This window comes from Rhamphochromis sp. 'chilingali' (genome assembly GCF_963969265.1).
Source record: "Rhamphochromis sp. 'chilingali' genome assembly, chromosome: 9".
Lineage (NCBI taxonomy): Eukaryota > Metazoa > Chordata > Actinopteri > Cichliformes > Cichlidae > Rhamphochromis > Rhamphochromis sp. 'chilingali'.
The window spans coordinates 33,360,701-33,380,292 of NC_137936.1; the positions used below are offsets into that span (position 1 = coordinate 33,360,701).

At 39.6% G+C, this 19,592-nt stretch overlaps 2 protein-coding genes across 3 annotated transcripts in view; one reads left to right on the forward strand and one right to left on the reverse strand.

The window, feature by feature from the left end:
• Window positions 1-19,592, forward strand: part of LOC308403159 (N-acetyltransferase 8-like) — a 561,295-nt gene that overhangs the window by 381,608 nt on the left and 160,095 nt on the right. The gene's annotated exons all lie outside the window — the stretch shown is intronic.
• The window catches only part of slc12a5a (solute carrier family 12 member 5a), a 202,352-nt gene that overhangs the window by 62,202 nt on the left and 120,558 nt on the right, over window positions 1-19,592 (reverse strand). For both annotated transcript variants that reach the window (XM_080890761.1, XM_080890762.1), the window contains exons 2-3: window positions 2,962-3,062; window positions 2,300-2,437 (exon numbers count right to left, since the gene is read on the reverse strand). In XM_080890761.1, coding sequence (XP_080746887.1) covers window positions 2,300-2,437; window positions 2,962-3,062 — 239 coding nt within the window. The remainder of the gene's footprint in view (window positions 1-2,299; window positions 2,438-2,961; window positions 3,063-19,592) is intronic.

The following is a 19,592-nucleotide window of genomic DNA, read 5'->3' on the forward strand; positions in this document are numbered from 1 at the left end:
CTAAACTGGTGGAGATATTCAGGCTCTCCAGTGACTGTGTTAACAAAACAATTTAAGACTGTGCTGTTGGGGAAACATTATTTGATCTTATGTAAATTGCAGCTCTATATTTGGTAACACTTAATGACCATCCACTGGCAACAGGAACATGGTCCTTTCTGGTTGAACGAGTTTTTCAACCAGGAAGAGCCATAAATAATTCTACTGCTGCAAATGTAAATCCACAGGCAAAAGATTTATCTGTGCACATTGCATCATACTGAGCGGGGAGTTAAGTCAGTGGAAGTTAATTTTAGTAATTTTTTTAAGAAGAAATAATTTTTCATAACCAAAAACCTGGCCCATTTTTTGAAGACAGCTTACACTATCATTTCAACATTAGTTTTTATACTGCAGCCAGTAAGACCATTACTCTGCACTGGAGTACACTGTTATTGCTGTAACATTTAACTAATAAGATGCAGCACACAAATATATCTGAACATTTATGTTCTTTTAAGCATTTTAAATATATTCCTTATAGTCTTTAAAGAACAGATAAACACATCAGGAGTTATAAACATTACTATGCACTAGTCTTGATCTTATAACGCAGTTTTAGTTTTTTACACTCGCTGCAGCACATTCACATTACATCCAGCTTTTTCCAGATAAAGCACTTTTAATGGAGCAGCTCAGTTATAACACAGTCGATTTGAATCCACATTTTACCATTTAGTGTTTGCTTCTGTCGGAGTCACATGTTGACGCAATAATTGCCTTTTGCGGCAAAAAATGGTCAAAATATGCCAGAGAAAATACACAAAAATATAATATAACAATACAACTAAGAATACAAATACACTGATTATGAACTGAAACACTTATAGCAACTTTAAAAGGTGTCTCTGATGAATATATCTTCTTAAATAAAACACAGATAAAGTTTTTCTCGTGTTGTGCTCGTGACAACATTTCTATGACCTTTTGCATCACAGAGATAACCTTGTTTTCCCATGCATTTGCACTTACCATACTGTATAGGTTAGCGTGTTGTATAGACCAATCCAGTGACCAATTTGTGTGTTCCACCATTTTTCAGTGCCAGAGACAGCAGCAAGGGTATTTGGATCGACGATAGCAGGGACTGGCCCCTAAATACTGTTTGTATGTAATGCTGACTTTGTGAAAGTGTGGCTAACCTTGGTACATGCTTAAATTTCACAATCTAAGGAGCTTGGAAAGAAAAGCGTCTGGACTTGTTTAAGTTGCTTGAAGACGTTTCACCTCTCATCCGAGAAGCTTCTTCAGTTCTAAGGTTAAATGGTGGAGAGTCCCAGATTTAAACCCAGTGGGAGTTTTCCCCCCAAAGAGGGACAAAGGACCCTCTGGTGATCCTCTACCTAATCACATGAGCCAAGGTGTGAAAACGGGTGTGGGTCACAATCAACCAGGGTTTCGGGTGAGCTCATTATGAAACCTGGCCCCACCCTATCATGTGATTTCCTGATGGCCCAGGATGTGAGTGGGCGTTAAGGCGTCTGGGAAGGGATCTCAAAACTGGATTATAGATGGCAGAGAGTTGGTGTCGTAAACCCCCGCCTCTGTTCAAAGATGGTCGCTCACAGTGGACATAAATGGCTTCTTTCACTCCTCTTTCAAACCATCTGTCCTCTCTGTCCAAAATGTGAACATTGGCATCCTTAAAAGAGTGACCTTTGTCCTTTAGATGCAGATGAACTGCTGAGTCTTGTCCCGTGGAGGTGGCTCTTCTATGTTGTGCCATGCGCTTGTGAAGTGGCTGTTTGGTCTCTCCAATGTAGAGGTCTGGGCATTCGTCCCTGCACTGTACAGTCCAGGCGCTTTTCTTTCCAAGCTCCTTAGACGCCGATGACCTGGATGACTGAGAGCCTTCACAGACATATATTTCACAATAATGCTACAATTGGTTGCCTGAGTTGGTTTATTCTGTGACCATTGCTTCCCCTCATTAACATTAGCTAAGCATTGTTAACCTAGCTGATGTAACGGTGCTGCTCTCACAGTGCCTTTCAGGCTGAGTAACTTCTACTTGATAAGCTACGTAGGCAGATGCAAACTAAAGATACAACTAAATATAGTACTCTTATCAACAAATTAACAAATTCTGTTAATATTCTTCATCTACTTCTTCCAAATGCTGATCCTCTAACAGGGGTACATTTGAGCTTTCCATGAAAATTAAATGAATGGTACTCTCTTAGAGTAGTTGACCTTTGGTACTTTATTTGTCTATAAAATCTGTTGTATGTTTCAGTGCATATATTTTTAAGATAAATACCTTAACAGGTTTCTTGCGTGATGACTCAGCCTCATTGTTTTCAGCCTCCTCATGCTCCTTGCTACCTTGAGGCAGGTTAGAATAGTTGGCCAGGCTACTGAGAAGAGATGACACCATGGGGCTGGTGTCCATCTCCTCCTGCAGAAAAACAAGCAGACAGGAAGGTTGCAATCAGCATTTTAGCCAATATTATTAACAATCTCAATCAAACAAGGGAACTCTATAAAATGACCAATCACTTAGTGGCTGTTTCCATAGATCATTGCAGATAAGAAGCCATTTAATCTACTTGCTATCCTCTTTTGTGGATTTCAGCTCATTTGAAACAAAAACAAGTGTGCACACCATAAACCCCCTTTTCCTGTTCAATCTAGAAATCCCACTGAGAAGACATTGTAAATATATCTGTGCAGAGCGGAGGCAAATTGCCTCATTGAGGTTCAATCCTGCACCACTCTGAGATTTTCTTGCTTTAACCTGAGGTTCCCACATGCCCTTCACACAGTAATTACCCTCATTAATCAATGTCAGAGCCCCTATTCAATCACTGAATTGTGAAAACGAGTGTATCCTGCTTCTTACCATCGCATCTGATTGTGTGTGTTAACAAAATCAATGTGTGCATGTGCGTATGTGTGTGTATGCGGAGTATTGCATTATACCTCAAACAGGGCCATGTTCTTGCGGTCATATTGCTGAGTCTTCTCTGTGGCAGCATCACTGCTGTTGATGAAGGGGCTGCTTTCCTTGGGGTTACTGTCTCCTGGAAGAAACAAACACACATCTACTTTTAGAGTGGTCTGAAATAAAGCAGAGGACAAAGAGCATGTTAGGGGAGAGGATAATGCACAAGTCAGACAAAAGATTCCTGATGTCAAAGGAATCCTTTTTGCAACAACTAAAAGTAACAACTTTTAAAAATAGGTAGACTTTTGGAATAAATACTTTTTTATCGTTAAAATAAAGAAAAAACACACAGAATGCTCAAAGCAGAGGACGTCTGATAAGGAAAGCTTGCCATCTCCTTGAAGCAGTCAGAAATGCTGAGCAAGAGAAGCATACCTAATGGACTGTGTATTGACAATATGTGAAGTGCTATGTATTCCATATGGCCATAGGAAGAAGACAACCTGGACGTGTCAACCAGTGTTTTCACCTCACTGAAAAACAACATCACAACTCTGAACGCAAACACAAAAAAATGGTCTACAACCCGGCAGCTTTTCTTACCCTGAACAAAAAAACCCCCTGACTTGTAGAATCAGCCTGATAGTGACAGCTCGCTGAAGGCAACATGACTCTATCGAAAAGCTTCTGTCTACGAGTTCACAGGCCCAGAAATAGGGCCAGAACAAACAAATCCTCGAAACAACGTGTAGTGAGAGGGAAGCATCCAGCTCTTTGCACATTCATTGATTCTCATTATCTGAGATCAAGAAGTTCATTGATTTCTAATTGACATTTGAAAATTCAGTACACCTCAGGCAGTGTTCAATCTATTTTTTCCCTTTATACCGCGAGCAACTGCCTCCTATAAAACACTTTCTTGACATCTCCCTCAAAGCAGCAGGATTTTATTTTAAGGACCAAAATCTTTTTTTTAAATTATGTTTATGACAAAACTTTACTGGGTGTAATTTCAACTGACTGTTCATTGTATGATATGGAACTGATAGAAGAAATACTATTTTCTGTGCATACAATTTTAACACCTTGATTGGGTCTTCACAATAGATACAGTGGACACTTTAGTAGCTACACCTTGCTATTATAAGCTTAAGACCCACTTTTACCTTCAGACCTGCCAAAATTCTTAATATTGTTGATTGTACAAGGTGCTGGAAACATTTTTCAGATATTCTGGTCCATACTGACATGATAATCTTTTCTGGCATCGTTGTATTTTTACTCAGTTGTATATAGCATTCGTATTCTATTTTTATCTTATTGTATATTTTTATTCTATTTTATTCTACTGTATATAGTATATTATTTTATTCTATTCTGTACAGCTGTGTACTGTATTTATTCTTATTGTATTCTAATTTTTGCGTCATAACTTTTGCACTGTCCACTTCCTGCTGTGACAAAACAAATTTCCCACGTGTGGGACTAATAAAGGTTATCTTATCTTATCTTATCTTATCTTAATATCACTGAGCAGTTGCAGGTTTGTCAGCTGCGCATCCATGGTATGAATCTCCTGTTCGTATCATGGAGATATGAACAGGAGATTTGCAGCATCCCAAAGGTGCTCTTTTCCATTGTGATCTGGTGACTGCAGAGTGCAGTGAACTCATTGTTATGTTAGGGAAACCGGTTTTAGATGGTCTGAGCTTGCTGGAAGCAGCCATCAGAAAATCTGTACAATGTACAATCAGTCTTTTGTTATTTAGGTTTTTTAATCTATTTTTATTCTGTTTTAAGATGCTTCACTATTGATATCGTTTTTTAATTGTGTTATTATTGTTTGCGACTTTTATCTCTGTAAAAGGAGCCATATAATACAGGGGCTATAAAGGGATGGACATGGTCAGCAACCATACAGTGTGCACTGTGGTAACCATCATGAAAAATGACAAAACCAAAGCTGCCAGTCAAACTTCCAGTGGATCAAGACAGAAACAGGACCCTCTTGGTCTGGTGACAAGTAATCTTTACTGCTGCAAAATGGACCAGACATAAGGACTTTATTGCAGTAAGCAGAGTCACACCAATTGACTCTCCAGACTGATGTGCATACACATATAAGTAAATACACACACAGTTACACATATATACAAACTTTCTTCGTGTATACAGGACATTGATCAGGACTCAATAAAGGGATCAATAAAGACGGGACTCACATAAAGATGGGCACAGGCATCAATTAATTCTTATCAGTGTCGCTCGCTACAATGTAGCACTCTTCTTCTAGTATTCAAATGAAATGAAAGTTACTAAAATCCTGTGTGGACCCGTAAATCAATCCAAACATAGCTACTCGACAGAGATGTGTGAAAGACTGATATATTGCAGTCATCAATCAAACCTTTGAATGTCACCAACACTGCAGAGTGACATTTTCTTTCTGAAGGAAACACGCAGCAAAAAAAAAAGGGATAAACCTTCCAGACGGTTACTTGTAATTGTGTTAGCACAGTTAGCACCATCCTACATCTTCATGAAAATTCAAGGTGTCTGTTTACATTATGCATTGATATTTATTGCTCTAACCTTTGTTTTGGCTACGTACTTGAAATGCTTGGTCACCAGAAATTTGCACTTCTCTAGAAAAATAATTGCATTCACAACCATTTTATACATAAAGTACAATGAAGGTCTGAGTGGTGAAGGTAGTGCAGAGTGAGCCATCTTATTCGCGCCTTCCCCTTCGAGCATCTCTTGAGGGAGACAGCAGATTGCGCTCCCTCTGGCTCTCGGTCCTGTCTTGGACTGCGAGACCGAGTTATTTATAGCCAAGATGCCGCAGCCATGTGCCATGACGTTGGGGCACCGCTAACAGCCGGCACACTGTTCTAACAGAGATGGAGCAGTAGACAGGGACACTGAGAAAAGGGGCCATGCATGAAGATTCGGAGCACAAAAAGAGCACAGGGAGGTTAACACAAAGAGATGGAAAGTGAGAGAATAAGAGTACTGATGAGAAGATGAAGAGAGACACAGATAGATGGGGCAAGAGTAAACAGTGACAAAGAGAGAGCGATACAGGCTCAGACAGGACAAAGACGAGGCAGCCAAATCTGAAATGGGAACCCGCAGAGAGAGAAAGGGAGATGCAAAAAGAGGGACGCTCACGTCTGCTGCTGCAAAATGTAAAAGCTTCTGCAGCACTAAAGGTTCAGCTCACTTTGACCTCCAGGTTAAAACATACACTATGGTTAAAAGGAGGCCGGAGCATCTAACAGAGAGTTTTCAGAGCATGTGGATTATTTAGCTGGTTTATTTTCACTTTGTCAGAGCGAATCAGGATGATACAGTGTTGTGCCTCGCTTGAGATAAAACAAAATGAGCCTTCTTGTGCCCAGCAGAGATTAGACAAACATCTACAAACACACATATACACAATACACAGTCTGACTAATACACGGATGAATCTGTCTGTTCGTCGCCCATCTCAACATCAAACTTGCTTGATATGATGCTGGGTAAGTGCAGTATTGAGTTTGACGTTGGGGGACTTCTCTCTGTTACTAGGCAACATCATCAACTGGCAACCTCATAATGATGTCACACTTCAGATAACATATTTTATAAACCTCCTCTGCCTGCGGCATCTACCTTTGCTCATGCTAACGTGCCTGTGACAGCAGGTGTTGCTTTCAAATGCTTCTGTTTTCTATTCAAATTTGATTTAGAGCTAAAACACTTTTGACTCTTACAGTACATTTACTTGCTACTTTTTCCATTTTTTCATCATTAAAAAAGATCTTAAAATTAGAGCCAGAAATTTCTCCACAATCCACTGCACAATATAGACAGTAAATAACTGATGTGATGGCTTTAAATGGTGCTCACACCATATCTGAACTGGAAAGAGATTTTTTGTATTTTGAACCTTCCAGTTTGAACGAGGGCAACAAATACTGGTACTGGACACAAATGTGAATCAAATGTGAATTTTCTAAATCCAAGGGATATTTTACTAAAACAGATCTTCTCTCTTTCATTTTCCCTTAAACAGCTTTATGTTTGTCTAAATCTCCTCATCCTCCTTGCTGATAGACATGACAAGTGGTTTTTTTTTTGTTTTGTTTTTGTTTTACATTTTTATATTAATGTATCTATTTTTATTGTAGGTAACTGTATGCATACTGTAAAGGCATGTCTTTCTTTTTTATTGACAGAAATCTGTAGTTCCATTTATTCCTGATAATCTGGTTTTAAAAATTAAATGTATATTTTGCTTCATTAAACAGAAACCAAATTAATACAGTGAGTTAAGAAATTACTATGTTTTTATCTGACTTGGAGTAAAACTCATCTAGAGGTACCCAAAATGTATCTTTGCAGGAAAAACCCCAATATGATGATTATAAAAGTTTGGATGCACAATGTAGGTTTGTAAATGGGACACTGTCTGTTATGTTAAATTGTAATTTTTCCAGTCTTACATATATGCAGTTTGTGCTTATGCTATTTAGAAAGACAGATTTTGATTTCAAAGAACTAATTCCTATAATCACTGAACCTTCACTGGTATTCATATAAACAATACCAGAAATGAGACAGTTGACATTGGAAAGGGAAGCTATAGCTGCAAATACAGTCTGGTTTATAATGCCGCTCTGAGTCAGTATGATCAAATGCTACTTGTCAGATGAGGAATGAAAGAGCGATGGTGAATCATGAGTCAAACAGCTGCAGCCAGGTGATGGGAGCGTGACTTAGCGTCTCAGCCTGAAAGCCATGTTCCATTTCCTGATGTAAACCACACGACACAATCCTTCCGGTTTCTCAGAACTATAAATTATCATTACACAAACTTACTCCTGTGGATAACGGAAAAATGATGAGGGTAAATCTCAGAAATCAAATTTTAAGAGCTCTTTATTATAGATAATAGTAAGGAAGTGACTCTGACGGGTTAAAGCACATACACACCAAAAAACTCAAACAAAAAAAAGGGGGGAAAACACACACACACACACACACACACACACACACACACACACACACACACACACACACACACACACACACACACACACACACACACACAGTTGTACATCTGTGGGCTAATGTGCCCATAACAGCTCTTCTAACGTGTCATTTATCTCTACATGGCTCATTTCTCCTCATTGTCTAATACTTAAAACTCCATCATCAAAAGAATGATGGAAACTATTTTTTGGGAAGAATGACAGTTCCCAAAAGAGTTTTGCTCTGACCGCATCCCCAAGCAGCTTATCCTTCCTCAGTCTGATGTGATCTGTTCAACAATGGCTCTCACTATCAAAGTCTTTCCTTATCTGTGGTCAAAATCCAGAGCCTTTTGCTCACAGAGCATGTGATCATACTCTAAATCCTCTGCAAAATAAAAACACTGAACCTTCCTTTATGTACCTTTCTTATAGATTTTTTTCCTCTTATTTTCTTATTTGTTACCATAGCAGACTCGTACCTTATTTACTAATATGACCATCAATGCGATTTACTTTTTAACAGAATTGTTTTATATGTTCGTAGCAATTTCAAAACAACATTATGTAGAGCAAGGCCGCTATCTTCAGGTTGCTGTACATTACATAGCCTCTTCATTAAGTCATTTTGGGCATTGCCAAATTCAGGGACAATAGTTTGACTCAAATTCTGATCATGACAGACTATTGAAGAATTATTGACTTTATAGAAAGCATTTATTGATTTTTTTTTTTAATACAATTTATTTAATTTATCGGAAAATAATTTCAGGTCTTACGGTGTTGGTTGAAATAGCAAGCTCTGGAAAATATTGATGAGCATTTTTTGTTTACTTACATTTTTGATGCTTAATTGAGAACTGATGATTTTCATCATTTGTGGATATGGAGTATTAGATGACTACTTTCATGCCCTAATAGATATTCACAAATTCTTTGTTTTGCCTGATCAATAATCAGTTACAAAAGCAGGCAGGTCAGCAGGTGAGACACTGGAATGAATAGATTATCAAGGTTAATCCAGTCCATTAGAGATTTGTTTACACATTTACCATCGGAGAGACAGAGTTCATCACTTGTATTGCAATATGAGAGCACCATCCCCCTGGTTTATATTCAATAAGGACTCTGTTTTCTATTGTCTGCCAGGATGAGCTACGCACAGAGAAGTCAGGACAATTCTACTGTTTGAGTGTAAATATAACTTGGTGCAAATGAGTGGAAGTCTGGTCCACTGCTCTGATTCGGACAATGCAATTCTCCAACAGATCTTTGAACAGAGCCACAGAGGACTGCTCAGTGAGCGCTATTTGACTTTGCTTTATTGATCCTCCTTGTATGGTGTTGAGGTGGCGACAGTCACAGTTACTACTCCCTCTCTCTCTCACTTAGAGTGCATGTTGTTCTCCCTCTCTCTAACTGCTCTGTGTTAAGCTGCCATACTGCTCTTTCTCTCTGAGGACCAACTTCAGGGGGAAAAGCCAAAGAGCTGGATGTTGATTCTGGAGGAGCTGACTCAACAGAGGCTCTGGGACCACTTGTTGAATTGGTGTGTGCATCTGAATGGGCAAGTGTGTGTATATGTGATAGTGGGGTCTAAGCCAAGCATATGCACTAACTACTGTTGTACAGCAGCAGAAGAGTAGCATCTCAAATTAATCTTAGTCTGGGCTGGACTGCAGCCATTATATGTGAGAATAAGGACACACACTACCCCGGTGCTGTTGAAAAATGAGGCTTTTTACACACATCCAAAAACGTATTCACAGCTACTGCATGTATGAAAGTAAACATAGACCATCTTTTTGGCAGTCAATCTGACTCACAGCAGAATAAACAGTGAGTACATGTGCTTGCACAGACATTTAATTTGCATCCAGAGTGAAACGCTTCATCCAGTGAGGGATTCAAATGGAATTAGTCGGTTGGAAACAACCAATTAAAAAAAAAAAGAGGAGAAAAAAAGGAAAGATGAGTTGGATTTTCTGGCTGGGTTCCCTGCTATTGTTCCTTGGTGGTTCGCCAAATCCAAGCGGGTCATGAGTTCACTCACTGATTCTCTTGTCTTCTCTGAATGTCACTACAGTAAGGCATTAATTCGTGTCTGGCAGTCAGCGATATGTCTCTCTCTCTCTTGCTTGCTGACAGAGCTGGTGGATACTGGGTGGAGTCAGGTGAAGGATTAAGGTCACTTTAATCTAAATTCCAGTCAAATCAGGATTGACAGTGATTTAACATGTACCCAAACACACCCATGTGCAATTCTGTATGGAAATTACAAGTTTGTCTAAAAATGACCCAAAAAGGCTTAAAGCAGTTTTTAGCATAAAGAAGAGGCACGTTAAACCAAAGCGAATCTATTCATGATTCTGTCAGCCTTGCCTTTTTAACATTTTCTTTACATATTAATATATCCAAATATTTATAATTCATGCAACATGTAAGTGCAAGTTTTGTATTGAGATGAAGTTTTCAATTAATATTTTTGTTGAACCAACTGGTATTTTGGGGATTTTTTGCCTTCATTTACAGTGTAGTAGTGAAGATAGACATAAGAGAAAGAGCAGAGGAAGACACAAAGCAGATGACTGCAGGTCGGTCTCGATCCCGGGTCATTGCACTCCAGTCGCCTGTTTAACTGCTGCGCCAAACTAGTGTGCTGCTGTGGGCGTTTTTTTACTAGGAGACAGTAAAATGAAGTTTACATACTCAGATTTTGAAATTTTATTATAGTTGTTTATTTTTTGTTTTTATTCCATTATAGCTTTTTTTTTTTACTGGGTTTTTTTCCACTTTTCATTACTTTCAGTGTATTAATTCATGCATTTTGCATCTATGTGGCTGTTATTAAAAAAATATTTAATAAATAAAGTTGGTCTGATACACCCATCCATAATTGGACCTAACCATTTAACTCACTTATTAAACTGCTCCTGCCTTTGTTTTATTTAATTTAATTATTTAATTATTTATTTCGTATCCCGCTATGAAAAAATGGGATGATCCCATTTTGCTAAATTTGATCATTTTCATGGAATCACTAATATGGACTACTAATTTTTAACATGATAACAGGATTTAAATTCATATGGATGAAATATGACAAACGATTATAATGCTTAAAACAGTTAAAGACCTTTACACGGGCTGATTGATTAATTTATTTAAATCCCAACAGGCACTTATTTGCAAATACCACGCTTGCCAGGTCATAATGTAATTATTGATTGTCTCCTTTTCCCACTGCAGAGATGGCAGGGAGAATCACCAAGATACCTTTTTTTTAAAAAAAAACAAAAAACTGCATTTACAAATGCATTAGACATTTTCATGAGTGCAAACATAATGTACATACGAATAAATAGCAGCAGCATATGGGTACATGACCACATTTGCCCACACACACTGTCATAAATAGATATTCTCTCACTCTCCTCCCTCCGATCATGACTCCAGCACCACATCAGAGACACACCAGCCTTGTATAACTGGATCTCATGCTCTGTATTTTCTCTCTGTGTCTCCCACTCTCCCCTCGGTGCCTTTATTCTTCTTTCTTCCTGCTGCTTCGCTCCTCTGTGATGCATTTTATGGTCATATGCATGTAAGGAACACAACTGTGGAAATCTACAGTAAAATTACTCTGTTTCTTCACTGTGCTGCAGGACAGGACCCTGATCAGTATTCAGTCTGGTGCCTCAGCTCTGTATGAATTTTAATGCAGCACTGCCTCACAGGGTACGACTTTGACACAGTCACTTCTTTTCAGCCCCTCAACATCTCCAGTCGAGATCCTCGCTCCTGATTGGCTCCTAAACCAATGGTAGCTGATTGGCTACGAGCGTAGAGAGGCAGGAGGATGCCTGAGCATGTACATGAGAGCGTATAGCAGCTTTTAGTGTGTTGACCGGGCCTCTTGCGCATGTCTCTGTCGATGTCTGATGATGAATGGGTGAATCTAGTCCAATTTCCCCCTGCTGCTGCTGCTTCCCCCGTAGCTGTGCACGTCAGGATTAATTTTGTTAAATGGCAGGCCACTGCAATGCCTTCCCTAAAGAACCTTCTTTATCTGGCATCATGCAAAGGAGGTGATTGTACACAGGAGGAGACTGACAGTCAAATGCAACTAAGCCTTCCCTGCCTTCTTTACTTGCTAATCTCTGCAATGACTGGTCGATGAAAGGAATATCTTGACAAGAGGAGGATACGCAGATGTTGCCGGGAGGTGACAATTGCCAGACTCAACTGTGAAATGATGCAGAGAAAATGCCAAATGAAACTATTTTTTACACTGTAAATCTTACTTAATGCTACTTTCACAAAAATCTTATCGTTCGGTGACAGAATTCAATTTATTCTTCCGCTTCTGTCTTCTCATTATCATAGCATAGCGCTCAATAATCTCTAGCCTTAATATTAAACGGATAAGAGTCTCCTCCCATTTGACACAAAAACACAGATTACAAAACATTTCAGGACCCTTGTTGAAGTGTCTTGAATTTCTATACAACAGATAGCAGGAAATGGAAAGCTGGCAGGCACAAAGGCAGTCACTTCTACAGTGTGAAATCAATTTAGATAATAGATTTGTGGGTTTAAACATTGCCACGACAGTTCTGTCGGACATCGTGTTTTGTCAGGACAAAAGCATTATGGTTTTCCATTTTTTAGCCTTTAAGTAGCATGAAGTGGGAACCAAGCACAGTAGCTGTAAAGTCCCTTAGCCAAAAGTCACAGCTAATTATTCAATTTACATTTATTGCCATTTTCTCTATATTCAGAGAAGAAAAACAAACATAAGTGTACTCCACACTAAAGTTTTAATTACCCATCTATGTTTACTCTTGTGTGAGTGTTTTAAGTTCTGAACTAAAACCTTCTGTGGCTGTTCATTAACTTCTTTTCTTGTCCATGAGCTGTTAAGTTTGTTTACTTGAAAAGAAAAGTATCAGTCAGGGTTCACCTGGTATGAGGCGCACTAAATGACTAGTCATGTAAAGCCAGCCACACTGAGTCCCGGGTGGAGCCTGGCTGTCCGACTTCCTCAGGTGGTAGACTGGCTATGGAAGAACACCTTGTGTCTTATTAGTCAACTGCATGCCTCCTGCATGCATTAAACTGGCTGTGGAAGAAGCTTTAGCTAGCTGCCTATTGCTGCTGTAATTGGTGAGCGATGGAGCCTCACTGGGCGACAGGGATGAAGCAAAGAGATGAAAAAAAGGATCGAGTGGGAGGAGAGTTGAGGTTGGGTAGGATTACACCCTGGTGAGGTAATTGGTTGAGGGGCAAAGGTGTCTCACACCTACTATCTTTTACTTTTTTAAGCATAGCGTAGCCAGAAGAAAGACACAGGAGCAAAAGCAGATGGGAGTGGAAAGGGAAAAGGATGTGGAAGGATGGGAGGCATGATAGCAGCTGGGAGATTGACATTTTTTCATGAGGTCATGGATTAAAAATTCACCCCAACTTATCACATGCCAGGAAACCAATTTAACTTGGAAACATAATTTCCTTCTGGGTGCTCTGGTGCCAGGTCTGGATTTGGAGCCAAGCGCTATCACACTTTTATTACATTTTGGCACATTTTTGGACAAGAGGGTTCAGTAGCCTGAGACAGGATGAGAGAGGTATCTTTCTTGGCTGAGTCATAGCATGAGAGAGAGAGCGAGAGAGAACAGAAGAGAGAGTGGGTTGGGAATCCAATAGCCTGCAGCAAAGCCTTGTACAGTAGATGGCAGGGATAGTTTATGTGATCGCTAGGTCTGATGGAAGGTGACAGGGCTATCAGCTTGCCAAATCTGCAGCTCTCTGATGAAATGCTGGAAGTGTGAATCAGGGTGCAAATTAACACCTGAATGCCCAACTCCTCCCCTGGCAATGGCCACATTCTCCATCCCTCCCCACCTTCACTTGCAAGTCAGAGGAAGCAATCTATCCAAAGCCCAGAGGACAACAGAGGGAGGGCACGTCCTTCTCTCCTCTCTCAGCACCTCTCCTCATTAATTTCATTCTCTGGTCTGCTCCTCTCCTCTCAGGTGTGATAGTGCATCCCTGTGGCCTCTTCTCAAGTATCTCCATCCCACTTCTATCTTTTGTGCCCTTTTTCTCACCTCTCAAGTCTTCTCTGCAAAACTCTTTCTGTCCTCAAGAGAAATAACAAAGTCAGCAGAACAGGCTGCAGACAGAGAAAAGCATCCTAACATATTGGGGCAAAAATAAAAATAAAGTTTAAATGAAGACAGCATAATAATGAGGGAGTTCAGAGGTAAAAGATGAAATTAAAGGGAAACTGGACAAGGATGAAAAAGTAATCGGAATTGTTTATGATAAAGTATTAGTCAGAATATACTTCCTCATATCTGTGATCCCTACTTGGTGAGTAGAAACATGAAAAGAAAAATACACGTTGAGTCACACAACTCTCAATTTACAAATCTGTAGACGATCAAATTACGATAATATAGAAAATATGTAGAAATCGCTAAAATATGATATTTTCCATCCATTTTGTTGGAAAATATAGAAGTAATGCTAAAGTAAATATGTTTGAAATAAAGAGAAAATTCTCTTTAAAAAATATTGTATAAATAATGTAAGGTCAAGTCTTACCTTTGAGGACACCTAAATTAAGCATAATGTTAATTTGTTAGGTCTTCATGTCTTTATTTATGCAGTTTGCAACCATCATGCTGGCTGCTTAATAATTCAAATCAACCAAACAGCATGAAAGAAGCTCACGCTTCTGGGAAAACTTCCACAACCCCAGATGGTTTGTCTGCCTCTGCTGGCCTCTAAGCTCTTCTTCTCCAACTGAGCAAAACTCAAGACAATGCAGTGGTGCCGCTCAGGGCTGCTGTCGCAATTTTGCAAAAGGAAACACTTTCTAAAGATTTCAAAAGAATACAACTACCTGACAGCAGCAGACTGGAGCTAAAACATCTTTATACATTTCTGATACACCACAATTAGTACTGCGGTGCTGATTTGCCTGCCAACAGCACATCATCGAACCACTACATGAGAAGAAACAGAATGAGAGACTTATTATGTAACACAGCCAGAAATAACAGCAACGAAGCGCTCCGCCATGCTCTGAAAGTCAGATAAAGCAAGAATCATGGGGTGTATGGCAGCACACATTCAGCTTATTTGCAAGGCAACAACATCGGGGGTCATAAAACTCATAGAGACTACTCCATCACACTCCTGTTCAGGCATACAGCACTTTCAGTTTGCCCCAGTCAACAATCATTAGGCTACATATGATAGTCCTGGGTTGCTTAGGCACTGTTTTCACACAATCAACGTGACTTAAACTTTAGTGTTTGACCTCTATGCTTTAACCTTTAACCCAGTTTATCGTAATGAATGCCTAACTTCTATAGTATGTGTCCAGCTAGACCTGGACCTGAGTTTCACATAAGAAAAATCTCACTCAACCAACCATGTTTTCCATTCTAAATATGCTTTACTTCAGTTAAGCTTGTAGAGTGGTCTTTTGCCACTGAAGGGCAGTTAAATAAACAATAAACATGTAAAGGAAGGAAAGATATGCCCTGCTTTACACTCAATTTGACCAATATTTAAAAAAAATGATCATCACGCTGCATTACATAACACTTTAAACTAGCAACTGAGAATGCAGGCTCATTAGCAAAGAATTTACTGAAGTTCCAAAACATGATTACCCCCTGCAGGCCATATACAAAAGAATGCATGTTTAAGGTATTTCCATACTGACTTCACTTTTTAGACCCACAACCTACGCTATATGGACGAAAGTACTGGGCCACCTACACATTACACCTACAGGAGCTACTTGGTCATAGTAACCCAGCTATTGAGTCAGCAAAGCGTTGGCAACTTTTATGCACTCAGCACTCAGCGACCTTTACGTGGTCTGCTGAGTTGCTGCAATTCCTAAACACTTCCACTTTGCAATAACACCACTTATAGTTGATCGTGGACTATCTAAAAGGGAAGTAATTTCACCAGCTAACTTGTCGCAATGGTGGCGCCATTGTTTTACAACCGCTTGTTAACTGTTTGTGGACTGCTTGGCTCTATAAATCTGTGGCAAAAAATGTTTTAGCCCATAGCCTGTATGTCCATCTTTTATGTGCAGTCTATAGTAGCAATGGCATATTATTAGCATTAATTTGTATTAGAATTAAACACAAGCTCTTCAGCTTCTAAATGCTTTATTATGTTCATCAGCTTGATGTCAACTTTGTCAAAGAGTTCAACAGTACTAAACAAAACCAATTTTAAAGTGAGTAATAGTACTAAAGTAAATCAAAACAATGAGCTGAAAGGTAATAAACCCCCCTGTAACCACTGTAAGAGATTCAGTGTGAGTTTATCACATCATTCTTTGTGCATTTGTTATTACAAATACTCACAGTTACAGCAGCTTTAAGTTCAACTACACTTTGTAAAACTTAAAGTCCTGCCTCAGCACAATATACCTGACATTTTAGAAGAAATATAAAGTGAGGGAAAGTGAAGGAGCAAGGTGGGTGCAAGAGATCATCCGTAATGAGTTGGGTTTATTGCCTATCAACTTCAACGACTGAAGTAATAGGGGGAAGTCAGACTGCAGACTGCAAAAGGCAGACAGAGAGACGGACACGGACAGAAGGACCGAGCCACACACAAAAAGACAAGAGCCTTTTTCTTGAGCCTGGCCCAGGCAGATAAGGCTAAAGCGTTTAGGGATTTATCTGGTGCCTCAGCACAGGTACATTACCTGGATGGCTGAGTGCAGTCACAGTTATTTGCTGGTTGTATGTGAAACATAGCATTTCTATGCTCATTTGCCCGTTTATTTGTGTGTCTGTTTGTCTGCCCAGAGATCCACTGCAAGGCTGAGGCTCAACTTGCCAAACATGGATGGATTTTACTGGATATTTCTAGTTATGGGAAGATAAAGAAATGGGACACTGGTTTGGATTTAGATAAAAGCTTGAAAAGCGGAGCTTTTTATATCTGTATTCTATGAGAGGGTCAGAGAGAGAAAGACAAACTATCACAATGCAAAAATACAACCCACTACACAAGTAAGTCCAGGTCTTCAAAGCGCACGGATCATTGCTAAATATGGCATATTCAAATCTTATGAGTGGTAGTCATCTTTTATAAAATATTAATATTTATGAAGTCCAAAAACGGGCCTCAATTTTGTCTCCCTTGTGCAAGCTGCCACAAAAACCACTTTTCTCCTTAAATACACTCTTGAGAAAACATATAGAAGAACAAGAGGAGCGAATGAAACGGAGTATAGCCAACATGTGCAGGGAGTTTATCTCTGCTGTACTGTCTCTTTTTGGTCTAGACAGAGCTTTTTTTTTAATAAAAAAAAAAGGGAAGAGGAAGTTGTAAGAGAGGGCCTCTAGGCAGAGGAGCAAAGTGAAGAGGTTGTGTGAAAAATGATCTACTTTCTGTTTCTCTCTCACTTTTCCCCCACCTTTTCCTCTTATTTGCCACCTTGTATTTTCTCTCTGCTACCCTCTATAGACTTTGCCTGGCTGGTAGAAACTGCTGTTCACTTGAATAGAGCGAGAGTGCGTTTGTGTGTGTACGTCAACCTGCATCCCGGTGGGCCCGCAGACTCAAAGACTGAGGCTTTTGTCTGCCTTTGATTACTCCTATAAATTATGCATCCTGCACCTCTTTGTTTGTGCGTCCATGTGTGTCTGAGGGTGTGTGTGTGGCACCGAGCCAGAGACTGCAGTGGGTAGCGACAGTGACTGATGATGCTTTGCCCTTCTTCACGCACACTTTCTCTTCCACTTACACACAAATTCATGCACATTTTTATTTTTGCTCACACATTACCACTACAGTATATAGTTTTACTTGTTTGCTCTTTAATGTCCCATCTCTTATCAACCCTCAGAGAAAGCTGAACTTCTGTGATGGTCAGAAAACGTGCAACATTAAGAACGCTATATTACCTTAATTAACAGCAGAAACTGGCTAGGTGTGAGTCAGCAGTGCACTGTCATGAGGAGATACTGAGAAAATGAAAACATGAGAAAAAAATCTGTGAAATTATGCTTTTGGTAAATATGTTAAAGGACCCCAAGGCCTCATGATATGAGATGATCATATCCAAAAGTAACACCTGCACATTGTTCCTTTTGTCTGAGTGAACTTCCTAAATCTGAAAGTCATTTTTTGTATGACCACCGTTATTCTCCAACACATCCTCAGCTCTTTTAAGCAAGCTTCTTGTTATTTCTCTAAGTGGTCTTCAGGAATAGCTCTCCAGGCTCCTTGAACGACAGTCACAGCTCTTCTTTATATGTGCTTCAAAGAGCATTATCCAACTATACTTCCACTGCTGTGGCAGTGAAAAAAACTGTTGCTGATCACTGCTGTGCTGACATATGAAGCTGCTTGCTTTCAGATAACATCTATATGGTACTGCATGGTGGATCAAATTCACAATTTTGACAAGATCCCCAACATCACTGTCTAATGTCTCCATCATGTCTTCTGCTGCTCCTGTAGACACTCTTTCCTCAATTTTGCTATTTTACCTCTGCCAAGCTGTATTATCATTGACATTTTTCATATATTCACTTAGAAAAATAGGAACAAATTGTGTTTGTTTGAAGAGTCTGCTGGTAAGGGCCTAAAGATATATTTTCAAATAGGTTCTTTTAAGTTATCTGCTATGTGTAAACACAAAACTTGCTCATCACTTCAGTCAAGTGGCTTAAAAAATACATTTTTAAGAGAAAAGTATTTATATCACTGTTATTTCAGTATTTAAAGAGTTTTAACGCAAGCTGTAATATAACGCAGATTGTAGGCAAGGCAAGGCAAGGCAAGTTTATTTGTATAGCACAATTCAACAACAAGGTGATTCAAAGTGTATTGTAGTAAAACTTCCTGTACTTTATAAGCTGTTGGGTGTAAAAAAGAAGGAAAAAGTAGCTGGAAGATGTTTTTTCCTGGGTTTCTCCTAGACCACAGATTTACAGCAACCCAGGTATAAACTCCTGACTTCAGACTGAATGCAATATTTTGGAGCAGCACTCTTCTGGTCATCATTTTTATCAAGTGACCTTCTGCTGCCACAGTTATGACCACAACCATCCATCTTATCTGTCTGCTGTCTCCCATCTCAGACCCAGGGGAGGCCTGCACTGTTGAACAGGACATTAGGGAGAGTCTGGAACAACCCCTCATTCATGGCAGAGGAAATCCCTCAAGACAGTAGTTTCTGTGCACACAGACAAATGTGCAAGTCAGGATGTTTTGAAATATATGCTGGTTTATGCTGTAGCTGCTTGGAAGAAGCATAGTCATATCTCTTACTGTCAAGCCAGCAGGTGATGCCCAGCTGTCTTTCTTCTCCCTCTTTTCTTCTGCAGCAACCTGATTGTGCCTCCAGCATCCCGGTACCCACAACACCACATTCAAGTGGGAACGATATAAAAAGGAATGGGGAGAGTATTGGGGATAAAGATAAAAGAAGCTTGCAAGGGTTACTGAAGTGTTGTTACAGCTGTGGAAGAAAAATGGCTGCAGTAGAGGGAGAGATGGAGTACAGGATATGAGCTCAGGGGAGAAGACAGAACAGAGATAGAAACTGAGGAAGAGATCAACAAAGGGAATCCATTCAGTCCAGACATGTG